Source organism: Emydura macquarii, unplaced genomic scaffold (assembly GCF_026122565.2).
Source record: "Emydura macquarii macquarii isolate MOO-44397 ecotype Brisbane River unplaced genomic scaffold, CSIRO-AGI_Emac_v2 contig_295, whole genome shotgun sequence".
In the NCBI taxonomy this organism is placed as follows: domain Eukaryota; kingdom Metazoa; phylum Chordata; order Testudines; family Chelidae; genus Emydura; species Emydura macquarii.
The window spans coordinates 12409895-12436404 of record NW_027130432.1 but is presented as its reverse complement, the minus strand read 5'-3'; the positions used below and the strand labels follow the sequence as shown (position 1 = coordinate 12436404).

Sequence of the window (26510 nt, the reverse complement as noted above, 5' to 3'; positions counted from 1 at the left end):
GTGGTGTTACTAAGCAGGAAGACACAATATTTGATTCCAGTAGAAGACAAATTGGGCTGTGACTCACATCATTCTACCTCACAGAAAATGTTACGTGCCCAAGAGCAGGAAGGGAGCCCTCTCTCTCTCCAGCATTTTACTGCCAATGCAACAAGAACATGTATAGAGAATAGTGTATATTCAAAACAAAGTTTGCAGAAGTGTCCATTAACTCCAGACGCCTCAGTTTTTGGGTGTCCACTTTCAAGCACCTAGGGCCTGATTTTCAAGTGCCGAGTACTTCCTTCTGCTGTTGTAGCCAGTGCTGGTAGCAGGCCCCTAACTGTCTCTAGATGGGCTTCTAAAAGTAGAGGCACCTAGAATGTATAGATATTTTTGAACATTAGACCCTTAATGCTTCTTTTTATTTTTGGGTTTCTACTTATCTGTGATACAGATCCATTTCAGCTGGGTGGAAACAGGGACCATGAATGTCTGCCCTTCAGACTGACCCAACTCATATTCTATTAGGACTTGTGCTTTGGAGACTGCTTGTTTCATATTCTGGGAAATTTATGAATGAAAGACGTTAGATCTGTAAAGGCCTTAAAATGAAAACAGTGGGTTTTGGGCAGGCAAGAGAAATGAAGTAATGGAAAGTGTTAATTGCCCTTTCATGTCTGGAGAACATTGCTTGGATCAGACGTAAGATGTGTCTTTTTCCTCAATGAACATTTGCCATTCCAGTTATGTCAGGAGTGTCAGTCTCTGTTTAGAAGAGACTCAGTAGTGAAATAACACTCGGTGCTGAAAATCAGGATGGAGGCTGACTGGTAAAGTTCTGTAAGAGAAGCCTGTCAGTCACTTGCTAGCTCTGTTCCTGACGCTAACCACTGCTATTAGCTTTTGCGCTTGTAAACACTAAAACAAAAATCACCACCAACACTATTTTACTTTTTTAAAGAAACAGCTTCTCTGGAAATAAAACAACACTGTCTCACATGATTCTGTGTTTCTTGTTGCAGCTTCAGATGCCTTGTCCTTTGCTTGAAGCGCCTAGGTTCCTAGCATCATGTCCAAGCAAACCAAAGACGTTGAGTTAGATCGCCTGGTGCATGACCAGCCGCTTGACTGCAGGAGCTCCTCCCTTGCCTCCCAAGGCATAGTAGAGCAGCTACCCAATGTTCCCAGCTACCGATCCACCACTGCCTCCCGCATCCCAGTCCTCATCTCCAGAGATCAAAAGTTTGGTGTGGAGAACCCCAGTTTTTTGAATGAGGAATGGTCCCCTTCTCATCCCTTAGGTAGTACAGAAGATGGCTTTTCTGATGTGCTTGCATGGCTTTGGGCATGGACTTCTATCTCCATGTGTCCTTTCTGTTGCCGTTGCTTTAAAAAAAACAAAAACATGTTCCATATTTGCTACATAGTGACACACATTATTTTTATAATGGAGTCATTTTATGTTAATACCGCTGTATTATGATTACTATATTGTCAAATTCACCCAAGAAAGAACATTTTAAAATGTCTGGGTTGTAAAAAAACACCAAAAAACACTACTCCTCTTCTCATGGCTCAAAAATCTCAAAAGCAAATCCACAGTTAAAGGATTAAATCTCCAATACACATACACTTTGTCACTAACACGCCCACACACACTCAACAAGAACAAAGGAAGGGAAGGGGACTGTTGTCCTTAGCTATAAACAGTTTAGTCCGTAAGTGTTAATCTTGCTTTTGTGGGTCTATTTCACAATGAAAGAGCCAGGTTCTGCCCCTCTTATGTCAAACATTAGCACACTCCCCAAATAGCCCCCCTGAAATAAATGGAACGATTTTTGGTACGTGACAGAACAACATTAAAATTCGCCACTCTGTGGGAGTAAGGGTGGCAGAATCTGCCCCTTCATGGCTTTTTAAGGCTCTGTAGCGTTTGTTGTGTGAAGTTTCTTGTGTTTTGCTTGCCTTGTGCTTTTAGCTGAATATCTTTTATGGTAAACAATGGAGAGGTTTGAAGGTGTTTGTGTATGCGACTCTCTCCTGTGCTTTTAGGCTGACAATCATCCCTGTGCAGAAAGCCACGCACTGAGCATAAGGGGTGCATGGTCCTCTACACAAGATGGAATTTTTACCTTTTGTAACTAAAAGTTGTAAGGACTTGTTGGCTGTGATTGTCGCATTGCCACCTCTGAGACACACACAAAGAAATGGCCACCAGCCACCCCCCAGAACCAATAAAAAGGATTTTAGCGTGACTGGTGAGCCTTGGGTCTGACCCACTTCCTGGAAACCTCAAGGGAACCCTCCCTTATTATTGCCTCCCAGGAGCCCCCACTTCCTGCATCCTGTACCTTACCCCTCTCTTCTGACAAGACTTGGGTCCATCCTGTTTCCCGGTCCCCAGTGCTGAGAAGAGCCACTGCGGTTTTGGTAGGTGAAGGCCAGGCATGCAGAGTGGGACCTGGGTCAGCCTCTGGGCTCCCAGCCGTAACATGTGCGGCTGGTCATTTCGAGATTGGTGCAAGACTGATTCAAGAACCTTCAAGTTTTTATTTAAATAATGTCTTACTTAGTGTAAAAGCATGCAGTCATGTAATTTGAAATCGACAGTTGAATTGGAATGTTAATGACATAATTCTGATGTGTAACACCCCTTAGGAAATATTATGGGTGGTGTGTATGTAGGAGTGAAGGACTTTATTTATGGATGCCTACCTGGCAGCATTTGAGATTGATAATCTTAGTCACTTCACCATTTTTTCCCCAGAATGCGGAATGGGCGACTATAGTCTATTTAAAAGATGGCATTATTCTCAAGCTATAAGAGCACAAGAAAAGCATCTCGATCAACTCCTGTTGTGGTGCCTAATAGGCCAGATCCTCAGCTGATGTGGGTCACTGAAGTAAATGAAGATGTGATGATTTACAAGGCTCTGGCCTGTTTTTTCTTCCCTTTCAGAAATATCATTAGATGAGGATGGAACTTAACTTTGAATTTTGTGGATTTCATCAGTTTTTTTTCCAAGCTGAATGGTTCTGCATGTGCTTTAAATATAAGTTAAAAAGTACATAACTAAAGGCTGGATACAGTTTAGATTGTCGTCAGTGGCAATGGGTTGACTAATTTTGACTTTGAGCAAAAACACAGGGTCACAAGTAATTGTAGAGATATTTTGCCTTTTAATGAATCCTTTTCCTTTTCTGATTCATTTTGTATTTTTTCTCTCCAAGAGCCATCGTCAAATAGCTATCCCATTGTAAACGTCAGGAATGTGGATGCCAACAGCAGTTCTGCAGGGGTGCAGAAACATGGCACCCATCTGCCGCCGTCCTCCAGGAATAAATCCCACATGCTCACAGTACCAAGCGAGTCTGTGGTTCCAAAGAGGTATGGGTCTGGAAAATGTTTTATCCACTTCCTGTTGTGCCAGACTTCAGCTCAAGGGAGCATCCCACACTGACAAGGCAGCCTTAAACAGTTCCCTTGGGTTGTCTTTAAACTATTATCTTCAAGTCTGCCCACAAGTGTGGCACCTGCTCCACCTTTGAGAGATTGCAGGGGTCCATAAATACCAAGATAAAAATTTGTTAAGGAGAAGTTAAGGATGTTTCAGTGTAGCAGCCAATTTTCCAGGTACTATTAGACAGTGAACTAGGGAATGCCTTCACTGAAATTCGCTGCTGTCAGATCGATTTTTCAGGATCGATTAAGTGGAAGTGAAGACCTGCTCAATCTATCTGTAAATCAACTTAATAAATCCACCCCTGGAAAAAAAGTAATGCTGCCTCAACAGGGGTGTAGCATAGTGGAGACGGTGCACAGAACAGACTTTAGAAAGTCAACAGAAGATACGCAAGCTACTCTACGTAGCTTGCATATCTCCTGTTGACTGCTGCCCAATTTGCCAGTAAATGTAGACCCATGCCCTAGAGCAGGGGTGTCAAACTCGCTGATGATGGCGGGCCATATTTTAATAAATTGTACCTGAGCTGGGCCATACCTAGGAGCAATACCCTCCGTCGAATATTTCATGGCCTCCTCCCATTTTTTGGCGGCTCCCGCTGCTATCCCTGCCGCCGAAAAAACTCCCTGCCTCCTCCCATTTTCAGCGGCAGCTATGACGCCGTGAGCTCCCACAGAAAAGGGGAAGAGGCGGCGAATCTTCTCAGCTGCAGGTCGCGGAATCAGAGCTGCCACCGTCAAAACTCGCTGCGTCCTCCCCTCTTTGGCGGTAGCTCCAGGGGCTGCGGGCCGCACAAAAACAGTTTGCGGGCCACATCCGGCCCGCGGGCCGTATGTTTTACACCCCTGCCCTAGAGTGTCTCCATATACAAACTTCATATGGGCTAGATTGTGAAACTAGAGGATTTACATAAGAAGAGCAAAGGTCAATAAGTGACAAAGTAGCTCATTTAGCATCAGAAAGAAGGTTGTATGAAATAGAGTAGAAAACCAACGTTCAGTGGTGCACAACTGTGAAACTACCTGCAAAAAAGAGATGATGGTAGGCTGGCAAAGTTAAGGTGGCGTTGCTACTTTGACTGAAAAGTGCAAACTTCTTTTGAGCACTCAAATCTCTGCTGTGTGCCTGAAACTTTAACTTCACTGTAACAAGGATTTTTGGAGATGAATTTCCTTAGATGTTTTTAAAAAAACCAAAAATGGTTGCAATGTTTTCTGTTCCTGCAAATCCTAGCAGGTTCACAAGTAGGGATAACCAAACCAGCAGCCCTTAGGAGGTCTGGGGGAAATGCCCCCTAAGTCTTCTGGTCACCAAGCCTCCTGCTAACCACAGTCATCATAACAAGGATTTTCTGCTGACAGGGAAGAGGGCAGTGAGCCTCACCACCATTGTCAGGGAGAAATGACAGGCCAGAAAGCAACAGCGTCCTATCAGGGAATGGGAGAGCTTCTCCTGCCGACATAGCCAGTGACTCTCGGGGAGGTGGATTAACTATGCTAAAGGGAGATGCTCTGCCGTTGGCATTGTAGCGTCTTCACTAAAGTGCTACACCTGTGCAGCTGCGCTGCTGTAGCTCTGTACATGAAGACAAGCCCTAATAAACTATTCATAATGAATAGGTCAGACAGCCCCAGGTGCACCAGGGCCAGATCCTCAGCAGGTGAAAACTGGAGTAACTCCACTGATTTAGTCCTTCGGTTGCTGGAAGGTTGGAGTGGGATAGTAGCATCACCAGAGGCTCATAGTTAAGATTCAACTTTCTCAGCCCTCAGTTGAGATAGTCTGTGACTCAACCTCCCCTGCCTCTTTAGCTGAGGGCTGGGAGAACTGCCACGCAGGTTTCAGTCCCTTAGAAGGTAAGAAACCCAAACGATGCTTTCCACCAAAACCAGGCCTCATATTTCTAATCTAAGAAAGCAGCAGAAAAAAACCTTTTTTTCTTTTAAAAAGGTGAAATTTCTTGTCTTTCTACATCATAAAATACCTATAAAAACCACCAACAAAACATGTTTTCCCTTGGAGATCACTTTTTAACCAAACATTGTCTTGTCCTAGCTTAATGGATTTTTTATTTTACAGACCCCCTAAAACCACTCACAATAAAGAGCAAAAATCATTGGAGACAAGTTTATGGAATAGGTTTATTAGAATTGGAAAAAATAGATTCAAAAGAATCAAATGAAGCTGACAGCATTAAGAGGATCTGTTGTTAAAATGTCACTGGATTTCACCACATGGGGATTTTATTTTTCTTTTAGCCTAAGGACAAAGGTTTCCCAGTGACAGTGCGAGCGCAGCTAGAGAGCCGGTGACATTAATCTGACACTGAACAGAATTAAACTCAGCATGTGGTGAAAAAAGTCAATAAAACAGATGACTAGAACCCCTGTGCTGAGTGAGTGACTGGTGAGGGAAAGAGTTTAATCTTTACCAGGGTCAAAATCATGCAATAGAGGGAAGCAAATGCTGCTTCTAGAGTTGGCAGATAATCTTTTCTACCTTTGGTCTTAATTCCAGGGAGCGCTAATAAAAAGGACCTTAAAGGCAGTTTAGCTGCAGTCAGTGCCAAGTTAAATGAACTGGCCCAGATGAGTCTTTCACCTTTTGGGAAAATGAAAATGAGGGGTAATTTTTTGAGACAGAAAAGCCATGTATTTTACAGCCCCATTGAAGAGTATGTCAACCTTTGGTTTGCTTAGTTGCTCAATGTACTGTACAGTATGTCTATTTTGTGTCTCTCTCTGTGCAACATCTATGTCATTAACAAAAATCTGGAGCGAAGGCTCTTCCCTGCCCACCCTCTTCAGTAGCCTCGATAGTTCTCCTTCCTTTTTCCTCTTGCTGCAGTGCCACAGCGGAGGAGACACTGAGATTAACTAGGTAGGCAGACACTCAGTTCAAAGGTTTCTAAACCCTTGTCTGAACTAGGCAAACTTGCCAAGCCATCAGCAATGAGTGGTGCTGAACTAATGCTGAAAATGATTTGCCTGCAAGTGTAGCCACAGACAAAGCACTTCCCGTGCCATTTCAGAAGCCGTCACAGTTTCTGAAACAGTGCTGAACCTGGTTTGTAGTTGGCTACAATTGCAGTGTAAAGCAAGTTCAGGTCCAGTTTAGCTGCATCTTTTGCTGATATCCATTGTCAGCATGGAATATTATTATTCCTTGCTAACAGTGGTTGTCAGCAACAGGGACTAGTATAAACAAGGCTTAATGCTGCAGGTGAGAGGTCCAGCTACTTCCATATATTTGAATCTGATGAAAAACCTGGACTGTATTCCTGGTACTTGTATTTCAGATTCAAGGAAACTTCCTCCTCCCACCAGGTAGGGATCTAAGAATTCTTGAGCTAGCTGCCATGCTATTGAAGTTTGGCTTGCTATACCTGACCAGTCCTTAGAGTCATGGTACATAAATATTTCTAAAAACAGATAGTAGTAGTTTACAATAGTCCCTGAGATTTATTTCCCATCATAAGAAAGTTAAAAGCTTAAGTTTATTCACCTCTCCTTGCATAGCATATAAAGCTTCGTAAGTTCCCTATGCATTGCCAGGAAATGAGGCACCTACATTAGTATGGCATCTTGTTATTAAAGGTGGACCGAGACGCAAAATTTTGACCCAGCATTCAATCATCCCCAAATCAAAGGGTTTAGGATCTGTGGTTTAGTTTTGGACTATTGCAGAGATAGGAAGCAGACTGAAATGTCAGCATCAGGTTCAGAGTTTAAACCCCCACACAGCACAGGCATAATCAGATCCTAGGTATTGGCTCAGACCCATCTAGTCTTATAGCGATGGCCTTTAGGGTAGTTAGATTAGATATTTTTTACATACGCATCTGTTTCCTGGAGTAGTCTTGTTTAACTTGTGTACACTAGATCCTTTGTTTAAAATTTTCCCTTTATAGCCCTTTCAACCACAGCAGGATACCTCTTTGTGAAGGTGACCCCTAGTAGATGGAGAAGGAGCAGGGACAATATAGGCTGCCATGCTGGATTGGATCCCATATAGCTACTGCCTAGCTAATGATCATTCCTTATCAAAGGTGTCTGTCAGTGATGTGAGAAAAATAACTTTTAAATCCACAGCGTATATAGTTTGGAGCATTTCAATCTGCCTGCTATTTGAGTTTTTATTAGAGGAGCAGAGGGTATACTTGCAGTGCGATAGAGAAGCTTATTCAGCTGTACCTTGTTTGTGTGATGGTCTCAGTTCAGCCTTCTTAAAATGACCATTAGAGGCCCATGCCTATATTAAGGCTCTAAGACGCAGTATCTCATCTTTTATTAAACCTTTCATAGGCACAATAGCACCCATTTTTTGAGGGAAAAACTTTAACTCAATTAAATACAGGGAACAATCTACTAGAAGTGTTTTGCATTCAACAATTCGCAGGTCATGCACTGGGAAGAATGCATTATAGAAGATGAAAATCACATTTAAGTTGTGCTATAATATCTGTGAAACCTTGTTCAAGATTCCCAGGAGTTTTTACTTAGTCTCTTAGGATTCCTGAGCTAGTTTCTCTGAGGGGGTGGCAGATGCTTTATTGTAAAAAGTCTTGTATGAGTCAACTGTTATTTGACTACAGGCTTGAGGAAGTGCATCTTAGCACTGAGTTGTTTGATGTTTCTTGAAAAATTATGTGTTTCAGGATAATTATTTACTGAAGTGACAAGAATGTCCTTTTTGATAGGTGGCCTTGGATCAATTAATATAGTGCTTACCAGTCCCTGGCTACTTTATAACTATTCGGTTGCTTTCCTTGAAATCCAGTGGTGTAACTTCCACACTGATCAGTAACCTTTTTTCCATGATCTTCGTCAATTTTTCTCACTTCTTTATCATGTGGTGACTTAGAGGGACTTGGGATAACATCATTTTGATGGAGTGAAGCTTGTTGTCCTACATGGTTTAGATCTATAACACTGAATGATTCCCAGTTTGTATAATTAGTGTCTTGGATACTGATTCTCTGTGAGTAACTCACCATTCCTTTTACCTGGAACCACAGTGAGTTATGTACTGTCATATAAAACTAAAATTCTCTGTAAACCAATGGAAGTCTTGAACTTGAAATGGGTGTCAGCTGTATGGGGTGATTTTTATTGTGAATGTTAAAGTTTGCAAATACTTTTCTAGCATAGGCCCTACAGCTGCTGCTGCTGCTGCTGCTATTAAATAAATATTCAGACACATTGCATATTGAGTATTTTTGTTGAAGATGAATGCACAGTGGTCTTTGGCTAATGGGCTATAAAAGCAGAACTGGCTGAAAAAGAATCAATAATGAAAATGTTCCCAAATCTCCCCACCCATTTTCACCAACAGTGAGATTCTTTAAGGTGTATGGTACCTTCCAAGAGAAGATTTCAAAGCACTTTACAGATAATAATGAATCAAACTTATAACAACCCTATGAAATATGATAGTATTGTTAATCCATATAACATGTGAGGGGAAACTGAGGCACATCAAAGTTAAATGACTTGTTCAAGGTCACAAAGAAAGGGTGTGGCATAATTGGGAACAGAACTTGGGTTCTAAGGAGTTCCTCTACTTTGATGAAGAGAGCAATATAAATATTTAGGTGTACAGATAGATAGGCAGAAATTAGATCCCCAGATTCTCATCTTAATACATTTTTCTTCTTCTTGCTTCCTTGCCATTGTCAATTAAGTCCCCGATGGAGCATTGGCTGATGCAGTAAAACACAGTCCATTAATGCACTGAGCAAGAACAGTGCCAACTTTGTTTTATCTGAGCTGATTAAAAAAAAATCAGTGAAATTCATCCATCAGGGAGTATTTGAGCCGCTTTAGTGAATGTAAGTCTTATTCTTTGATGGTCTCTCTCTGCCTCAGCCTGTCTCATAACCAGTTCCAGCAGCTTCTTAAAGGTAATCATCTCACTGATCTTTGACACAGTTCAATACAAATTCTTTGAGACTAAGTGTGAAAAATCTTCTAGCATGTTCTAAAAAACCTGAAATGCTTCTTGTGAAGGTGTAAAATAGGACACAGATAGAACTGTATTCATCCTTTCACCGCCACAGGATCTGGCAAATGTCCCAGTAGCAGGTTTTATATTTATTCATATACTTAACAGAAGAAGATGGTCTTGTGGTTAAGCCACTGAAGCATTTCAGCAATTTCTTTATTGGTCTCTACCTTGTCAGTTTCTCCAGACAGACTCTTCAGAACACTGCAAAATGCATGACTCCTTCCTCCCCCATCCACCCACTCTAGACCTCGCATTTTTCATGTGGTGTCTTTATTTAGGCAATTATTCTAGCCACCTGTGAACTTGAAGGTGCAATTTAAATTTTTATTACTTGTATTCAAAATCCTTCATACTTGAATTCCTTCAAATCTGTGTAATTTGCTTTGTGCGTATCTTTTTACCTATGCATTACACTCCATGTTTTAAAATTGTCTTTTCTTTAGTTATTTTTAGATTCATGGCTGCAAGGCTCTGTTGGGTTTGGTTTTCATCTTGTAACGCACTGGGAAAGCTACTTTATAAGTCAATAAGCGACAATAATCTACAATTATTTAGATTGCTCAAATAGGTACTAATAAGCATATTTATTCTTAAAGTGGAAAAATGTGCAGAATTCTGGGTATGTAAAACAGACTTTGGAATTTGTGCTGGAGCTTGTATCTTTGATTATTTATTTAATCTCTTTCATGCATAACTTTACTTCAGATAAACACTTTCTTATTAAATAGCGATGCTGTCTCAGCCATATAGGATCTGATCCAAGGCTCATTTAAATCAGTGGATTTTAATGAGCTTTGAATCTAGCCCTTACAGCCCAGGTTTGACCTTTGCTATAGAGGCACAATGCATATTGACTTCTATTGGAGGTGCAGCCATAGTGTATTTAAGGGCAAAAATAGCTCATAGAATCTTGCAGAGAAGGGCAACAAAAATGATTAGAGGCATGGACCATCCAAGGAGAGACTAAAAAGAGTGCGACTGTTCAGCTTAGAAAAGAGACAGCTAAGGAGCGATATGATAGAGGTCTATAAAATCATGAATGGTGTGGAGGTAGTGAATAGGGAAGTGTTATTTTTACCCCTTCACTTAACACAAGAATTAATGGTCACCTTATGAAATTAATAGGCAATATGTTTAAAACAAATGAAAGGAAGTACTTCTTCACACAATGCACAGTTAACCTATGGGACTCTTTGCTATAGGATGTTGTGAAGGCCAAAAGTATAACTGGGTTAAAAAAAGAATTAGATAAGTTCATGGAGGATAGGTCAATCAATGGATATGGGTCAAGACAATCAGGGATACAACCCATGCTTTGAGTGTCCCTAAACCTCCAACTGCCAGAAGCTGGGACTGGATGACACAGAACGGATCACTCAAAATTGCCCTGTTCTGTTCATTCCCTCTGAAGCATTTGGCTCTGGACACTGTCAGAGACAGGAAACTAGGCTAGATGGACCATTGGGCTGACCCAGTATGGCCATTCTTATGTTCTAATGACAGTATCACACAGAGATTCAGTTCTTTCTCAGGCAATTAAAAAACAGAGGCCTGTTAGGAAAATATTAACTTCCTCAACCCACTTACATATCTTTATGGGATTTAGCAGTGATATCCCAGGTTCCCACAGAACCACTCCCCCACAAGTGTTTAAAATCAGTTGAACTTTAAATTCCTTTCTTGGTAGGTTGCCTTCTTTCTAGCTATAACATCTGCCAGGAAAGTCAGTGAGTTGCAGCCACTGCAGATTAGCAAAGCCTTTTCTCTGAGTCACTAGACATTCAGCCTTTCTAGAGGACAGATCTCTCTCTCTTATCTCCCCAAGGACATTTCTGTTAATTTGAAAATACATTTAGAGGCATTTTTCCCAAACCTCATGTGGCACAAAAAGACAGATTGCAAATTCTGGTGGATGTGAAAGGTGATTTTATAGTGTGTCAGGTAAGAGTCTTGAAGGATGTGAGAGGAAGGGTTTATACCCTTTCAATAAAGCAGGATGCCAGCTTTTCCTTAAAGAATGACTTCTACTTTAAAAAATACATTTAACCAACTCCACAAACCACTGTATGAGAAATACTGTTTTGCAATATTTGCATTCATGTAAGCATATGGGTTGGACACATGCAGTTAGTGAAAAAATGTTGGAGTCTCTCTGAGTGCAAAGCTGTCTTTTGCTAAGCCCGATGTTAATTCATTTTTAGACTTCCAGGCATCCTTATAACAACAAGGAGGCCAGTGACAACTCACATGAGATGTTTAGGTACCAAGTTATTGGAATGCCTTTTATCGAAAATTTAAGTCCAGTATGGTGCAGTCAGGTTTCAGATCTCTAGTCAATGAATTAGCTTTGTTTATAACTATCAGCTGCATGAGACATGATGTTATAAAATCTGTGCAAGAGACAGACTCTAGTTCAGGGTATTGTTTGTTTTACTTCTAAGTCTGTTGAAATCGGCCAAGGACAGAATTTGGTCCTTGATTTCCTATAATCAATTGTGTGTTGGTCTGTTTTTGTTCTTACAAGCAGAGTGGCCACAAAGAACAGAGTGGGAGTCATTAAGGTTCACCCGAACTGAACTTTGACCAAGGCTAACCCAAGGACAGAGTTTCTCATTTATTGTGGGTTGACCTGAATAAGAGGGGTTTGTAGGGATACTGCTTAGCCATTCATTAGGACCCATAACTAATTTATGGATTATCTATTTCCCCACATGATCACCAGGTGTATGTGCAAATGAATGAACTCTGTGCACGCTTCAGATGTCTAGCATCCTCCTCCCAGGTTGCAATGTTAATGTTCAGACTGTTGCTGTAGGTGCAAAAGACTGTTAGATACAGCAGCCCTTGTTCTCAGACTGAGCAACTTACCCACCTGTATGAGGACTGCATCCTCCTCTTGCATAAGAAGTAAGAATCCTCAAGGCTGCTCCCGAACCTGAGTTTCCTATGTGGTAGTGCAGTGCACGACTGACTGATACCCATTTTATTTTATAATAATATTATTATTATTATTATTTATTTACATTAAATAGCACCTAAAGGCCCCAGTAGCAATCCGGGCTCCATAGTGCTAGGAGCTTTCTGTAGCTGAGATACAAGAAACAATACTAAAGCTCTCTCTGAAGTTCCGTTATTTGACATTGTAAATTACTCTGATTTGGTTTACTTTTTTTAAATGTTATGTGGAGGTTTATGAGTCTGAATGTGTGTGTGTGTGTGTGTGTGAGAGAGAGAGAGAGGAGGAGGGGCAAAGAACATTTTCTTTCTGATTATTTTTGTTCCTAATGCCATCTACTTATTTTTCTTCAGGAGAAAGCTGCACTCCCAGGAGGACAGCGTAGAGAATTTGACTGTGCCATCCTCAGTTGAGTCTCCAATTAGAGCCTCGCCTGGCCAGTCCAACCAACAGAGAAAAGAGTGAGTTGAGTACACTGCTAAAACGAGAGACCCAGATTCATGAAGCTTCTTTTAATCAGTGCAGCTATTAGGATTTCATATATTGGTGCGTAGATACAAAAGTGACAGGCACCTCTGAAGTATCTAAGATACAATAGAGAAATGTGTAGATGGATGGATATCTAGGATTTCATGCTATGTAATGAGTAGGGATTTTTTTCACACGAGCTCCAGCACTGACGAGTAAGATGTTTCAGCACAGTGGGTAAGGACATAAGTATGCCATTACCATCGTTGAAACTGTTCCTATTATTCTTCATGCACTGTGATGAAAAAATGTTCTCCTGAATTTTGCTGACCTAGAACTTTTGCATCAAAAACCACAGAATGTATAAGTAGTGAAAATATCATTTTGAATCAAAGATTTGAGAACTCATTTAAAAGTTGATTTTAATATCTATTATTTTTTATAATACAGATTCATATTTAAGAAAGATGTTTTTACAAGTGTACCATTGCCTAGTGTTGCCAGATTTGTAGACATCACTGAAAGATTTGGCTCAGCTTGCAGAGAAGTTGGGTGCATTTTTAATTTAAATAGTACTACAGAAATGCTGTGCTGCCAACTTTTATTAGTTGCTCAGAAACATCCTGTTTCTCATTCTGGAATAAGAGGGCATTTTACATCACGTGCACTCAGTCCTGGACTTCTTTACACTGTTCCACTAATGTAAAGTGGAGGACAAAGCAGAAGCCATGTCTGGCCACATTGACCAGTTTCTAATAGCTACATTCATGCAGCTTCGACTGATCTACAACACACACATGACAGATGAGAAACTGGACAAGGATAAGATAGTCAAGCTTTACAGCTGCCTCATTGGGAACATGATTTCAGTAAGGTCATTACCGGGCAGGGAGAAAAGGGAACAAGCCTTGTGCAGATGAAAATGTGCTAATGACTAATGGAACATTCTTGAGAGATACCTCCCATTGCAGGCTTGTCTTTATTAAAAAATTAGATCATGCAAGACCATAGCCTGGAGGAGTCATTTAAACTAACAAAATATTAAATGATTTAGCAATCCATGCAGACAGAGATTGTTGTGTCAGCTGATCGTCAATAAATCCTACTAGAACCATAGCATTAACAACACCCAGTTGACATGCAGCTAAATGTCTATAAAAAGAGAAATTAGGACAACCCGGAGAATTACAGACCAGTCAGCTTAACTTCAGGATCTGGAAAGATAATGGAGCAAGTAATTAAGCAATCAATTTGCAGACACCTAGAAGATAATAACTAACAGTCAGCATGGATTTGTCAAGAACAAATTGTGTCAAACCAAACTGATGGCTTTGTTTGACAGGGTAACAAGCCTTGTGGCTAGGGGGGAAGCGATAGATGTAGTATATCTTGACTTTACTAAGACTTTTGATACTGTCTCCCATGACTGTCTCATAAATAAACTAGAGAAATACAACCTAGATGGAGCTACTATAGGGTGGGTGCATAACTAGTTGGAAAACCATTCCCAAAGATTAGTTATCAGTGGTTCACAGTCAACCTGGAAGGGCATATCGAGTGGGGTCCCCCAGGGATCAGTTCTGGGTCTGGTTCTGTTCAACATCTTAATCAATGATTTAGATAATGGCATAGAGAGTACACTTATAAAATTTTCAGACGTTACCAAAATGGGAGGGATTGCAAGTGTTTTAGAGGATAGGATTAAATTTCAAAATGATCTGGACAAATTGGAGAAAGGTCTTAAGTAAATAGGATGAAATTCAGTAAAGACAAATGCAAAGTGCTCCACTTAAGCAGGAACAATCAGTTGTGCATATACAAATTGGGAAATGACTGCCTAGGAAGGAGTACTGCAGAAAGGGATCTGGAGATCATAATGGATCAAAAGTTAAATATGAGTCAACAGTGTAAAACTGTTGCAAAAAAGCACACATTATTCTGGGCTATATTAGCAGGAGTGTTGTAAGCAAGACACGAGGAATAATTCTTCCATTCTACTCTGCACTGATTAGGCCTCGACTGGAGTATTGTGTCCAGTTCTGGATGCCACATTTCAGGAAAGATGTGGACAAATGGAGAAGGTCCAAAGAAGAGCAACAAAAATGATTAAAGGTCTAGAAAACATGACATAGGAGGAAAGATTGAAAAAATTGGGTTTGTTTAGTCTGGAGAAAAGAGGACTGACAGGAGACATAACAACAGTTTTCAAGTACATAAAAGGTTTTTACAAGGAGGAGGGAGAAAAATTGTTCTCTTTAATCTCTGAAGATAGAAAAAGAAGCAATGGGTTTAAATTATGGCAAGGGCAGTTTAGGTTGGACATTAAGAAAAACTTTCTAAATGTCAGGGTAGTTAAGCACTGGAATAAATTGCCTACAGAGGTTGTGGAATCTGAGTCATTGGAGATTTTTAAAAGAAAATTAGATAGACACCTGTCAGGGATGATCTAGATAATACTTAGTCTTGTCATGAGTGCAAGGGACTGGACTAGATGACCTCCTGAGGTCCCTTCCAGTCCTACGATTCTATGATTCTATGACTTGTCTCTGTCTACACTGATGTTAAGCATGACTTTGCAATCATATTAGGTGACACAACCTAACTTTAATCTGACCTTATTTTTTAGTCAAGACAACCTGTGAGAGATTGAAAGGAGAACTCACATGTTCATAGGTTTTCCCTACTGCTCCACCCAACTGTTCTCAACCATAACCCTTTCCTGGTAAGACAGAGCACAGAGGGTGATGGCAGAAAGTAGCATGTGTTCTTAATAATTTCCAAGTCTTTTCTAGCATTTGTCTGCCCTTTGAAGCAAATGTATTGTATGACCTTGTGACACTGTAAGCACCTAGAGGATAATACAGTGATAAATAATAGCCAACATGATTTGTCAAGAACAAATCATGCCAGAACAAACTAATTTCCTTCTTTGACAGGTTTACTGGCTTAGTGGATAGGGGGAAAGCAATATATGTGATGTACCTTGATTTTAGTAAGGCTTTTGACATTGTCCCACATGACATTCTCATAAGCAAACTAGGGAAATGTGGTCTAGATTAAATCACTATAAGGTGGATGCACAACTGGTTGATAAACTGTGCTGAAAGAGTAGTTATCAATGATTCACTGTCAAACTCGGAGGATGTATCTAATGGGGGGAGTCACACGTGGGTCTGTTCTGGGTCTGGTACTATTCAATATTTTCATTAATATTAAGGGAGTGGAGACTATGCTTATAAAATTTGCACTTGACATCAAGTGGAGAAGGGTTGCAAGCGCTTTGGAGGACAGGACTTGAATTCAAAATGACCTTAATAAATTGAAGAATTTGACTGAAATCAATAAGATGAAATTCAACAAAACAAAGTACTACACTTAGGAAGGAAAAATCAAATGCACAGATACAAAATGGAGAATATTCAGGGTGGATTGCTTTAAATCAAAGCAATTTAAATAACTGATTTTAATCATGATTTAAATCAGCAAGCAGGAAACTTGATTAAAATCTCTGATTTTTATATATTTTGCTTTTATACTTTTTAGTTATTTTCCTCAGGAAAGGTGGATTCTCATTGGTTGGTAACAGTAAAACAAAAGTTGACTGGCAACCAAATATAGCTTTTACACTAAATTTGGTGCTTCTTTTTGCAAACCAGGATGAACACTATTTCTATATATGTTTATTTAAGCATTATATAGCTGAATTTACATTATTCAGAGTCTTATTTTTTACATTTTTTATTACGTTAGAAAATGGTGAATAATACATTTTTATTTACAAGATGATTAATCCTTTTTATTGTGATTTGTGTCAAGCACTCTTTGAATGGGAATTTAAATGCAATTAAAAATGCAAACCCCGCCCCAGCATTTCAAATTTGCTTTTAATTAGTTAAATAAAACTATATTAATGGTGTTGAATCCATAAGAAAAAAGTTTATCAAAACGTATTTTGCATTTAAAACTGATTTCTTAAACAAAGGAAGTATTATCTGTAGTTAGTGAATTGAACTGATTGTGTCTTGTCCCCATATTCTTTAAGATTTTAGAACTAGTACATCTCATCCTCTCACACCTATTTTTTATTCCTAGATTAGAAGAGGAAAACAAGATTTCCTGTTTTTTCAACTAACTATTGGTTTTTAACTTTGAATGAATGATCATTGAATAATAACTGAATAGTTAAATAAACTGAAACGAGGAAAATATTCTCTGTGCCCCTGCAGAAGAGGCTACTGCTATCAAAAGCCGGCTTAGCCCTTCAACAAACTCTGGCTCTAGGTGCTTAGCCAGTGGCTTCCATGAGTTCAGTGTTTAAACTTTGTCTTTGGCAGTAAAGACACTTTGTCTTTGGCACATATACTGTTTATTTTTAAAAAATATTAATTTAAATTATTTTAATAGATTAGAATACGCTTTGGCCTTAACATTGGTTGTCATAATTTCAAATTTAATTTTAAATAGGGTTATTTAACCCCACCCTCTATTTTATTAAAAAAAAATCTGATTGAAATAAAAAAATCAATTAAAAAAAAAAGAATCATCAATTTTTAGTACTGCAGAAAAGGATCCAGGGGTTATAATGGATCATGAATTGAATATGAGCCAACAGTGTGATTTAATTGCAAAAAAGGCTAAGAGACGTGTTGCATGTGAGACACAAGAGGTAATTGTTCCACTGTACTCGGCATTGGTGAAGCCTCAGCTCGAGTTCCGTGTTCAGTTTTGTGTCCGTGCCACATTTTAAGAAAGAGGTGGAGAAACTGGAGAGAGTTCAGAGGAGAGCAACAAAAATGTTCAAAGATTTAGAAAATTTGATCTATGAGGAAAGAGTAAAAAAAAAACCCTGGACATGTTTAGCCTTAAGAAAAGAAGACTGAGGGGGGGACTCAGTAAGTCTTCAAATACATGAAGGGTCGTTACAAAGAGAACGGTGATCAATTGTTCTCCAAGACCATGGAAGGTAGGACAAGGAGTAACCAGCTTAATCTGCAGCAATGAAGATTTAGGTTAGATATTAGGAAAAACTTCCTAACTATAAGTATCGTTAAGTAGTGGAACAAGTTACCACTACTTAGGTTGTGGAATCCCCATCATTAGAGGATTTTAATAAGAGGTTAGACAAATACCTGTCAGAGTCGGTCTAGGTATATTTGGTCCTGCTGCAGCATGGGGCGATGGATTAGATGACCTCTCACAGTCCCTTCCAGCTCTATGTTTCTTTGATTCTCTGATTGACTGTAAGCCATGAGATTGAATTTACTTTAATTGTCACACTTGACCGTGTACATTTTTACAACAGCAACGCTGACAGACTTGAATTCCAACTAAGGATCCTACAGGTGAAAAAAAGGGCTGTGAACTGATACCCTGCTTTTTACTTTACATTATTGAATTCCATGATGGTTTTTCTGCAGCTTACCAGAACGAGCAGGTTCAGCAATAAGCCAGAACAGTACAACAATCAATGAGCGGCTGCAGGAGCTGGTGAAGCTCTTTAAAGACAGGACTGAGAAAGTGAAGGAGAAACTGATTGATCCAGATGTTACCTCTGATGATGAGAGCCCTGTGGCATGTGAGTTACCTCTGGGTTTGGGAACTCTCAATAGACAGGCAAAATGCTGGGCAAGAGGCGGAAGTTATTGAGCTGGAGAAACTGGCTTCATAAAGCCCAAGCAATAGTAATGATGATTTGGTTTTGTGAACTGGAAACTTAACAACTTACCTGTCTTCCAAGAATAGATAAAGGGTGCATAAAAGGAAACAGAATACTTGAGTAGAAGTGCGTGGAAGAGCTGGTTCAATGGGTATGAATAATCCTCTTAGAGCAGTGTTCCTGTCTTCTGTAAGGTCCTCAGTGAAATGATGGGTGATTTCAATCTAGTTCCCTATGCAAAAAAACGCTCATTGCAAACAAACCAAAAACAACGCTCCACATGATGTGGCATACTTAGCAATCTTTACCTGATAAAAAGGGAGGAAGGATGGTCTTCTGTCTAAGGCAAAGGGCTGGGATTTAGGAGAGCTGAGACTCCACTACAGACTTGTGTGACCTTGGGCAATTGAGGTTCATTTCTTTGTTTCTCAGTTCCTTCATCTGTAAAATGGAGTAACAATACTTCCATACTGCAACAGAGTGCTGTGAGGATAAATATACTAGTAGTGTGAAGTGCTTGGAAATGTACACCTATATAAGTGTATTATATTATGATTTATTATGAAAGACACAGGAGCGAGCTGACATGAAGGCTGAGCTACTTCTCAGTCTTTGAGAGAGGCTGGTCTGCGGACAAAAAGTGAAAGTCATGAACATTAACAAAACCCTTAGCTAGTATGGCAGACTGGCCTTTCGTGAAGTGGCTATTTTAATAAGAGAAAAGTTTAAGGACCAGGAACAAATGTGAGAACTTTAGCTTGTCAGAGAAGTTTGCGCTGTTTTCAATAATTCTATGAATTTTCATAGCTCCTTCCAAGAAAGCCTCTCCACCACCACCACCACCAGAAAAAGAGACAGAAGCTGCAAAAGCCGAAGTGGAGGAACATTACTGTGAGATGCTGTGCTGCAAATTCAAACACCGCCCCTGTTTAAGCCGTGTGAAAAAGTACCAGTTCCCAAGCAGCATAGATCCTCTCACCAGTAAGCAACTGAAATATATTATCGGTTGAGAAAATGCTGCTGCTTCATTTATGAGAAATGAAAGATAAAAGAAGAGACAGAATGGAAAGAAAGTAGGAGAGGAGGAGAAAGAAAAGGGAGAGTTGGGAGAGTGGAAAGAACATCAGGGAAGGAAGAAAGGAATGATTTAGACCCTGTCTATGAATGAATTTCTTTCAAGAAGAGCAGAAAGAAATGATACATTCTATTAGGTATCATAGCTAACCCCAGTTGTTCCACAGTTGGTAAGTGTGGCAATGTGCCAATGCTTTTTGGCCATTTTATCTGACAGATTTTGTCAGACTTCTCTGAAAATGCCCTGAAAATCAAGTTCCTTCTCCACCAACTACTTTTCTTAACCACCTGACTCATTTCTAAGAGTCAACTCTCTCCAAAAGCCAGCAGCTAGTTCAGTGTAGTCTCAAAGTGAAAAGAAAAAGAAAAGAAAAGAAGTGGATATATTCTGGAGGCAGCCTGACATAAAGTGCTTTAGGAAATAAGGATGTTTTGATCCCTTTCATTTGCAGTGCTTATTTCATTCATCCTTACAGTCCACCCTATTGATAATATGTGGGTATTCCCAGTCAACTACTAACTAATTTTGACCTGTGCTTCCTTCTGCTTAGATTTGATGTATGTGATGTGGCTGTTCTTTGTTGTTCTGGCCTGGAATTGGAACTGCTGGCTGATTCCAGTACGCTGGGCCTTTCCATACCAGACACCTGAAAACGTCCATTGCTGGCTACTTGTAGACTATCTCTGCGACCTCATCTACCTTTTGGACATCACTGTCTTTCAGGTCCGCCTGCAGTTTGTCCAAGGAGGAGACATAATTGTAAGTGACAGCTAGAAGCAGTTCCCTCACCAGCAAAATTTCAAACAGGACTTTGGCTTGCTCTGGGTATCTCCTGCTGTAATATTTGAAGTCCATAGAAAGATTTTTTTGGCAAATATTTAAAGATAAGAACTTGTAACAAAAAGGCAACTCTCCCACTGTATCTCCTATTTACCTAGTTAGCCCTAAATGATTTTTTTTACCCATCAGTACAGGGATTCTCCTCAAGATACAGCAATAGCCACAATTAAGCTAAAGCTGTTCTGCATCAGGATATATTTAATACTTTTCCTCTCCTAGCCAACAACCTGCTGTGGAAAAGCCTTCAGCCTATGATGCCTGTAGTTCAGGGCTGAGGTCACCGTAAATTCTGTTGTTAATTTTCTTGCTACTAACCAAAATAAACTAATAACATGATGAAAGTGGTTACAAAACCTATGTTTGGATCCTGCACTTGAGATGCAGAATGAAATTAATATATTTGATTTACTTTCCATATCCAATTAAATGAGCTTTGCCAAACAATATGTAAAGGCTATATTCTTCCCATTACAAATAAAAATGTTTAAAAGGGGAAGTTTTGCCTATAAAGATCTGTGGCTCTGTGGATCCTGACATCATGGTGTCACAGTCCCTCAGAATTTGAAGACCGGCAGTGGTACAGGATGGAGGTTGTTTGTAACTCTGAAATGTTCTAAACTCCAAACAAAATGCCATGGCTGTTCTTTCAGAAGTTTACAACTGAATATTGACTTAATACAGTTTTGAAACTTTACAGAAGAAAAATGCTGTTTTTCATCATCTTATTTTAAATGAAACAAGCACAGAAATAGTTTGCTCACCTTGTCAAATATTTATTTAACTTTACCTTTATTTTTTTAGTAGTTTACGTTTAACACAGCACTGTGCTGTATTGCTTTTCTTTTCCTTTTTTTTTTTTTGGTCTCTGCTGCTGCGTTGTCTGATTGTGTACTTGCGGTTTCAAATGAGATGTGTGGTTGACCGGTTAGTTTGTAATTCTGGCGTTTTTAACTCTGAGTTCTACTGTATAGAATGGAAAGAAGTGGCCAAGAAAAACAGATACAGGGCTGAGATCAGAGGAACAGACAGAATAAAATTTACAGATCTCTGTGCATTTCCACAGGACCACTGTGTCCTTGCGCTGCAGCTGGGCCACTCGAAGAAGAGGCAGCATGTCTAGTACATGCTGTACCGCCATCCTCTCATTTAATCTAGCACTGCATGAGTGACTCCACCAATAGGGGATGCAGAGTACATAGTGACATTTCCCACTGTTCAGATGAGAAGCTATTTAAGTGGCTTTTGGAACTACAATTTACTCGAGGGCCTAAGAAGAATGCGCAGCTAAGCCAGGCTGTTCCTCAATACCCCTACTGCCCCTTTATCAAGCCACATCTTTTTTTCCTCACACAGAAGATCTACCATGTTAACTGTGGAGAGGTCATAGCAGTAGGAAGATGTCATTTCCCTTTATCTCTCTTTCTCATCCCAATCCCTTTCCCATGTAATTAGAACACTTCTGCTTCCCTTGGTCTATATAATGGGAAGGAAATATATGGTTATGTTGTGTAGGTTCTGTCCTATCTGCCTTTTCAATCAGGTGCAGGTCAGAAAACTTCACAGCAAATAAGTGATGATATTTTCCTCTGTTTCCTGTTTTCATCTAGACCGATAAAAAGGCCATGCGATGGAACTACCTGAAATCCCAACGCTTTAAGGTCTGACACATTTTATTTGATTTTTACATGTATTTATCATTATTTAACAAGCCATATTCAAATAGTATTTTTAAAACAGTATCTTCATGTTCTTAGTCACATCTCTGTATATTAGGACTGAAATAATTTTAAAAATATGAATGATACTTATCTTGACAGAGATAGGCCAGATTTAGGATGACCCTGTCTGGGTATGAAAGGACTGGAAAGGTTGCTAGGAGCCTTTCCTCATACCTTATGTGTGTATCTGGACACGGGCTAGCCATATATAACTGGGGATCACAGGCACTTTGATAGGTAAGTGCCAAAGGCAGCAGTCGCCTCCTCAAAGAGACCTAGGAAGAGTAGAGCTAATTGGATATGGGCAAGAGAGGATGCTGCATGCATTTAGGGGTGGTTGAGCTCCTGTTGCAATGTTACAGAGCTTCAGTTGCTGTCTGTACAAATTTATGGAAGCTTGTGCATAGCTCTGTCCACAGAACATGAGTTTAATTTCCATTGACTTACCCTACTGCACCCCTGGATCTCCACTGTTGATTTCAATGGAAGTTGCTTCCTAGTAAATGAAGTCAGAGTTGGGTCCCGTATAACCCTTCCCTGAGTACTGGTGGAAGCAAAAGAGTCCCATAATGATTTCAATTCACCATCATGTTTTCTATTATGGTCTAACATGTGAGTTTTAGATGGATGTGATCTGCCTTCTTCCCCTGGATTTCTTTTACTTCAAAGTTGGTGTAAACTCTCTCTTGCGTTTGCCTCGTTGTTTAAAGGTAAGTCAGGAAGTTATAAAAACAAGGGGGAATTGCATTTTTAGTAGATGTAATAGAATCTTGTACTCTTTTTGTTGTCTGCAGAAGTAGATTAATTGTAGATGACAGTACAATTGCATGGGGGCAGGGAGGGGAAGAGGTTTGAAGATACTACTAAAAGTTGTCATACATTTTAGCTGTCATTTGGAGAATCTTAATTTCTTTTTTGGAGGAGTGGGGGGAGAATGTGAAAGCACATACTAAGGGTCTGATCCTGTTTATATTGAAGATAATGGAAGTTTTGCCATTGATTCTAATGGCAGATGGAGTGAGTTCCATATCATATGATTATAAATTTTCCGTGTAGCTGTAACGGGATCTGATGTAAGCACAGGAACAACTCTCCTGTGAGAAATTTTAAAGTGATTAAGGTTTTAAAAGAAAGTAAAATAATGCTTTAAAATATGCACATGAAAAAGTGCACATGAAAGTTACTTCCAGCTAGAAGATTAGACGGCTCATTTGGCTATGGAGTCACTAGTTCAAATCCAGGCCACGTTAGTAGCAAGTGAAATTCATTATCACCTATTTTGTGGTATATGGGAAATGAGTCAATGCTATCAGAATGGTCCCTAATGGACTGGCAATAATCTGCAGTATTAGGAAAAAGGACAAGATTTGAAAGGTTCGTGGAAGATTTGAATCTTCAGGGCTGTCAATCCAGCCCTTTACTCTAACTCTAAGATACACTTAAAATTGTAAAATATGGAATAAAATAAAGAAGATCAGTCATAGTTAAAAGAAGCATTGGAGTCTCTCATTTTGCTCCCTTTGTAGTTTTTGATAGAGAACTACTGTAAGAGTAGAATTAAAAGGAAAATGCGATTTTTTTGGAGGATGTCTGGAGGTGAAACATAATCCTGCTAGATAAAGGTTTCTCATTCAAGCCCAATAGTTACCAGCTGTGAATGATGAGAAGCTTATGCACATTGTATTCATTCCCTTTAACAGTACATGGCCTTCTTTGAGTTTAATAACCGACTTGAAGCTATCCTGAGCAAGGCATATGTTTACAGGTGAGACAACCCACTGATATATTTTTATTTTTGGAGGAAGATATTTTTGGGACTGTCCTTTTATTGGAGAGGGCAGAGGTGCAATTTGGTCGAGATGCAGCAATCTCCATTCAAGTTCCTCTTTGTCCCCCATATGTGATTAAATCATAGTCATTCTAGAGAAAGAACATTTTTCCTCTTCATTACTGACCGCCACAATCTCAATGACTTCTGCTGAGGTTAGAAATGTCTCCTGGGTGGGAGGCTGATGCTAATAGCACTCCATCAGATGATTGGCTGAGACACACGGGACTCAAATATCATCTTAGGGTCTCCAGAGCCCAAAGCATGTTACTTTTTCACCTCTCCCTAACCAAGGAGCAAGAGACTCATTTTCAGTCATTCTTAACCCTGTCTTCTGCATTGTTGCACCTGGCATTGCTTCCAGGATGTGTCCCCGATCCACAATATGAAAGATGACTGTAGACAAATTGTCTATATTAATAATAGCCTTTAGTCATTAACCTCTTCCAAGTTGCAGCTCCATGTGATAAATACTATCAAACTATTTGAGCTGATCCCTTTGTTCTCCCAGTAACTGGGGGCAGTAGTGGTGGGGACAAATTGTCTACAGCAGCAGATAAAAATATACTTTCCCCTACATTTTCAAAGAGTTGTACAGCACTTTAGCTGGGTGACTGGTGGGGAGTCCCATGGAATAATTTGAGTCAAATGTTCTGAAGCACTCCTTTTCTCTTTCTAGTAGGATTATAAGTATCAGAGCTTGCCCTGTTTTTCCATTAATTATTTTTCACTTTTAGCAATGATATTTTGGGGGGGGGATTTGAAGGTGTTTTTCATAATCAGACATTGTGATCTTTCCTCTTTCATTGTTGCCTTTCTTTGCAGAGTGATAAGGACCACAGCCTATTTACTCTTCAGCTTACACGTGAACTCATGCCTGTATTACTGGGCATCATCGTACCAGGGACTGAATTCTACTTTATGGGTCTATGATGGGAAGGGAAACAGGTACTTATTACGCTTGCCTTCTGCTTTGGAATAGGTGAGTGCAGCAGAATAGGAGTGAGAAAGGAACAGTCAGGATGCAGCCAAGGCTGAATTAATGCACTACTTTTGATGTCAAAGTCCACCTTTTAGTCACAAGCCTAACATTTCCAGTACAGTATCATTGCTATTTCATTTATTACAGGCAGATCAGGTAGCATTGTCTATTATTAAGGCAGCCTGACACTTCCCATTATAACACCCGCAATTGCTTCTAATTTTGGTAAACTTTAACTATTTAGGTTGAAATTTTACGTGCTGTGTGTCTGCCTCAGTCTGAATTATTATAATTGTTATTATTATGTTATGTTTCAGCCAAAATGGTCCAGCTCTCAATAAGAGCTAGGCTAGGGAAAAATACATTGTTCTGCCATTTTAAAAAATTCTGGAGACCTTTTCTCTGAGACGTTCTAGTGCCCCCGTTTTCCAGGTGTCCCCTAAACCTCTTTGCCTTAGTAGGTTTTCCAGAAACATTTGCAATTAAAGGAGGGGGGAGGCTTTCATCCCCTTAGCTTTCCCCTTTTCCCCACATAACCATTCTCTCTATAGTTTCCCAGCTGTCACTTGCTGAGTGTGTCAGAGCAGTCCTAATGGTATAAAGCAGATATTGACTTTTCAGGTGCAGGAAACTTGTTGAAAAGTTGTTCTTTCTTTTTGTCTTTGTAGTTATATCCGTTGTTATTATTGGGCTGTCAAGACTTTAATTACTATTGGAGGACTGCCTGACCCTCACAATCTGTTTGAGATCATCTTCCAGCTTCTGAACTACTTCACAGGGGTCTTTGCTTTCTCGGTTATGATTGGTCAGGTAAGTGAAAAATCAATCCATCTTCCCTTCTGTATGATGCAGGTTCCTGGTGTTTGTTATTTTTAATGTCATCTCTCTGAAATCATGTTTCAGTTTCCTGGAAAGCACATCCTTGTGCTTTCCAACTTCAGACACTGAAAGATCCCAATAGTACCAGTGGTCATTCTTACCTTATTTAAAGGTTTGTTTTACTAATATAGGGGTGCTCCTGACTTCTTGCAGGCTAATGGTTTTATAAGTCTGAGGACCCAGATGCTAAAAATCCTCTCTTGTGATACACAATGTATGTTCAGTCTAAGAAGCTAGTTATTCAGTCTTTAGGGTACTTAACAACTATAAGTCATGATGAATAAACTATTTCCTTAATTTTGTTCTCTTTCCTCTTCCGACTCAGATGAGAGATGTAGTTGGCGCTGCTACAGCAGGACAGACTTATTATCGGAGTTGCATGGACAGTACTATTAAATACATGAATTTCTACAAAATCCCCAAATCTGTTCAGAATCGGGTCAAAACATGGTATGAATACACCTGGCATTCCCAAGGCATGCTAGGTAAGAAGTATCTGTATTTAGGATTATTATCTTTATTAGACTTCAAGTTCATGTATTTCTGATATTTTTACTTTGGTCTATGAACTTTATTAGCATCAGTTGGTGCTAGCAGTTTACAAAATTTTGTCAGCTGTTATCAATGTCGATTGCAGATGGTCTAGAGTAAGAGAT

At 39.7% G+C, this 26510-nt stretch overlaps 1 protein-coding gene across 1 annotated transcript in view; it reads left to right on the top strand.

The window, feature by feature from the left end:
- Window positions 1-1051: 1051 nt before the first annotated feature.
- The window catches only part of CNGB1 (cyclic nucleotide gated channel subunit beta 1), a 36647-nt gene continuing 11188 nt past the window's right edge, over window positions 1052-26510 (top strand). The window contains exons 1-11 of the mRNA XM_067550312.1: window positions 1052-1283; window positions 3214-3370; window positions 18294-18451; window positions 19340-19513; window positions 20158-20366; window positions 22055-22105; window positions 22789-22875; window positions 23866-23930; window positions 24819-24941; window positions 25644-25785; window positions 26180-26339. Coding sequence (XP_067406413.1) covers window positions 1052-1283; window positions 3214-3370; window positions 18294-18451; window positions 19340-19513; window positions 20158-20366; window positions 22055-22105; window positions 22789-22875; window positions 23866-23930; window positions 24819-24941; window positions 25644-25785; window positions 26180-26339 — 1558 coding nt within the window. The remainder of the gene's footprint in view (window positions 1284-3213; window positions 3371-18293; window positions 18452-19339; window positions 19514-20157; window positions 20367-22054; window positions 22106-22788; window positions 22876-23865; window positions 23931-24818; window positions 24942-25643; window positions 25786-26179; window positions 26340-26510) is intronic.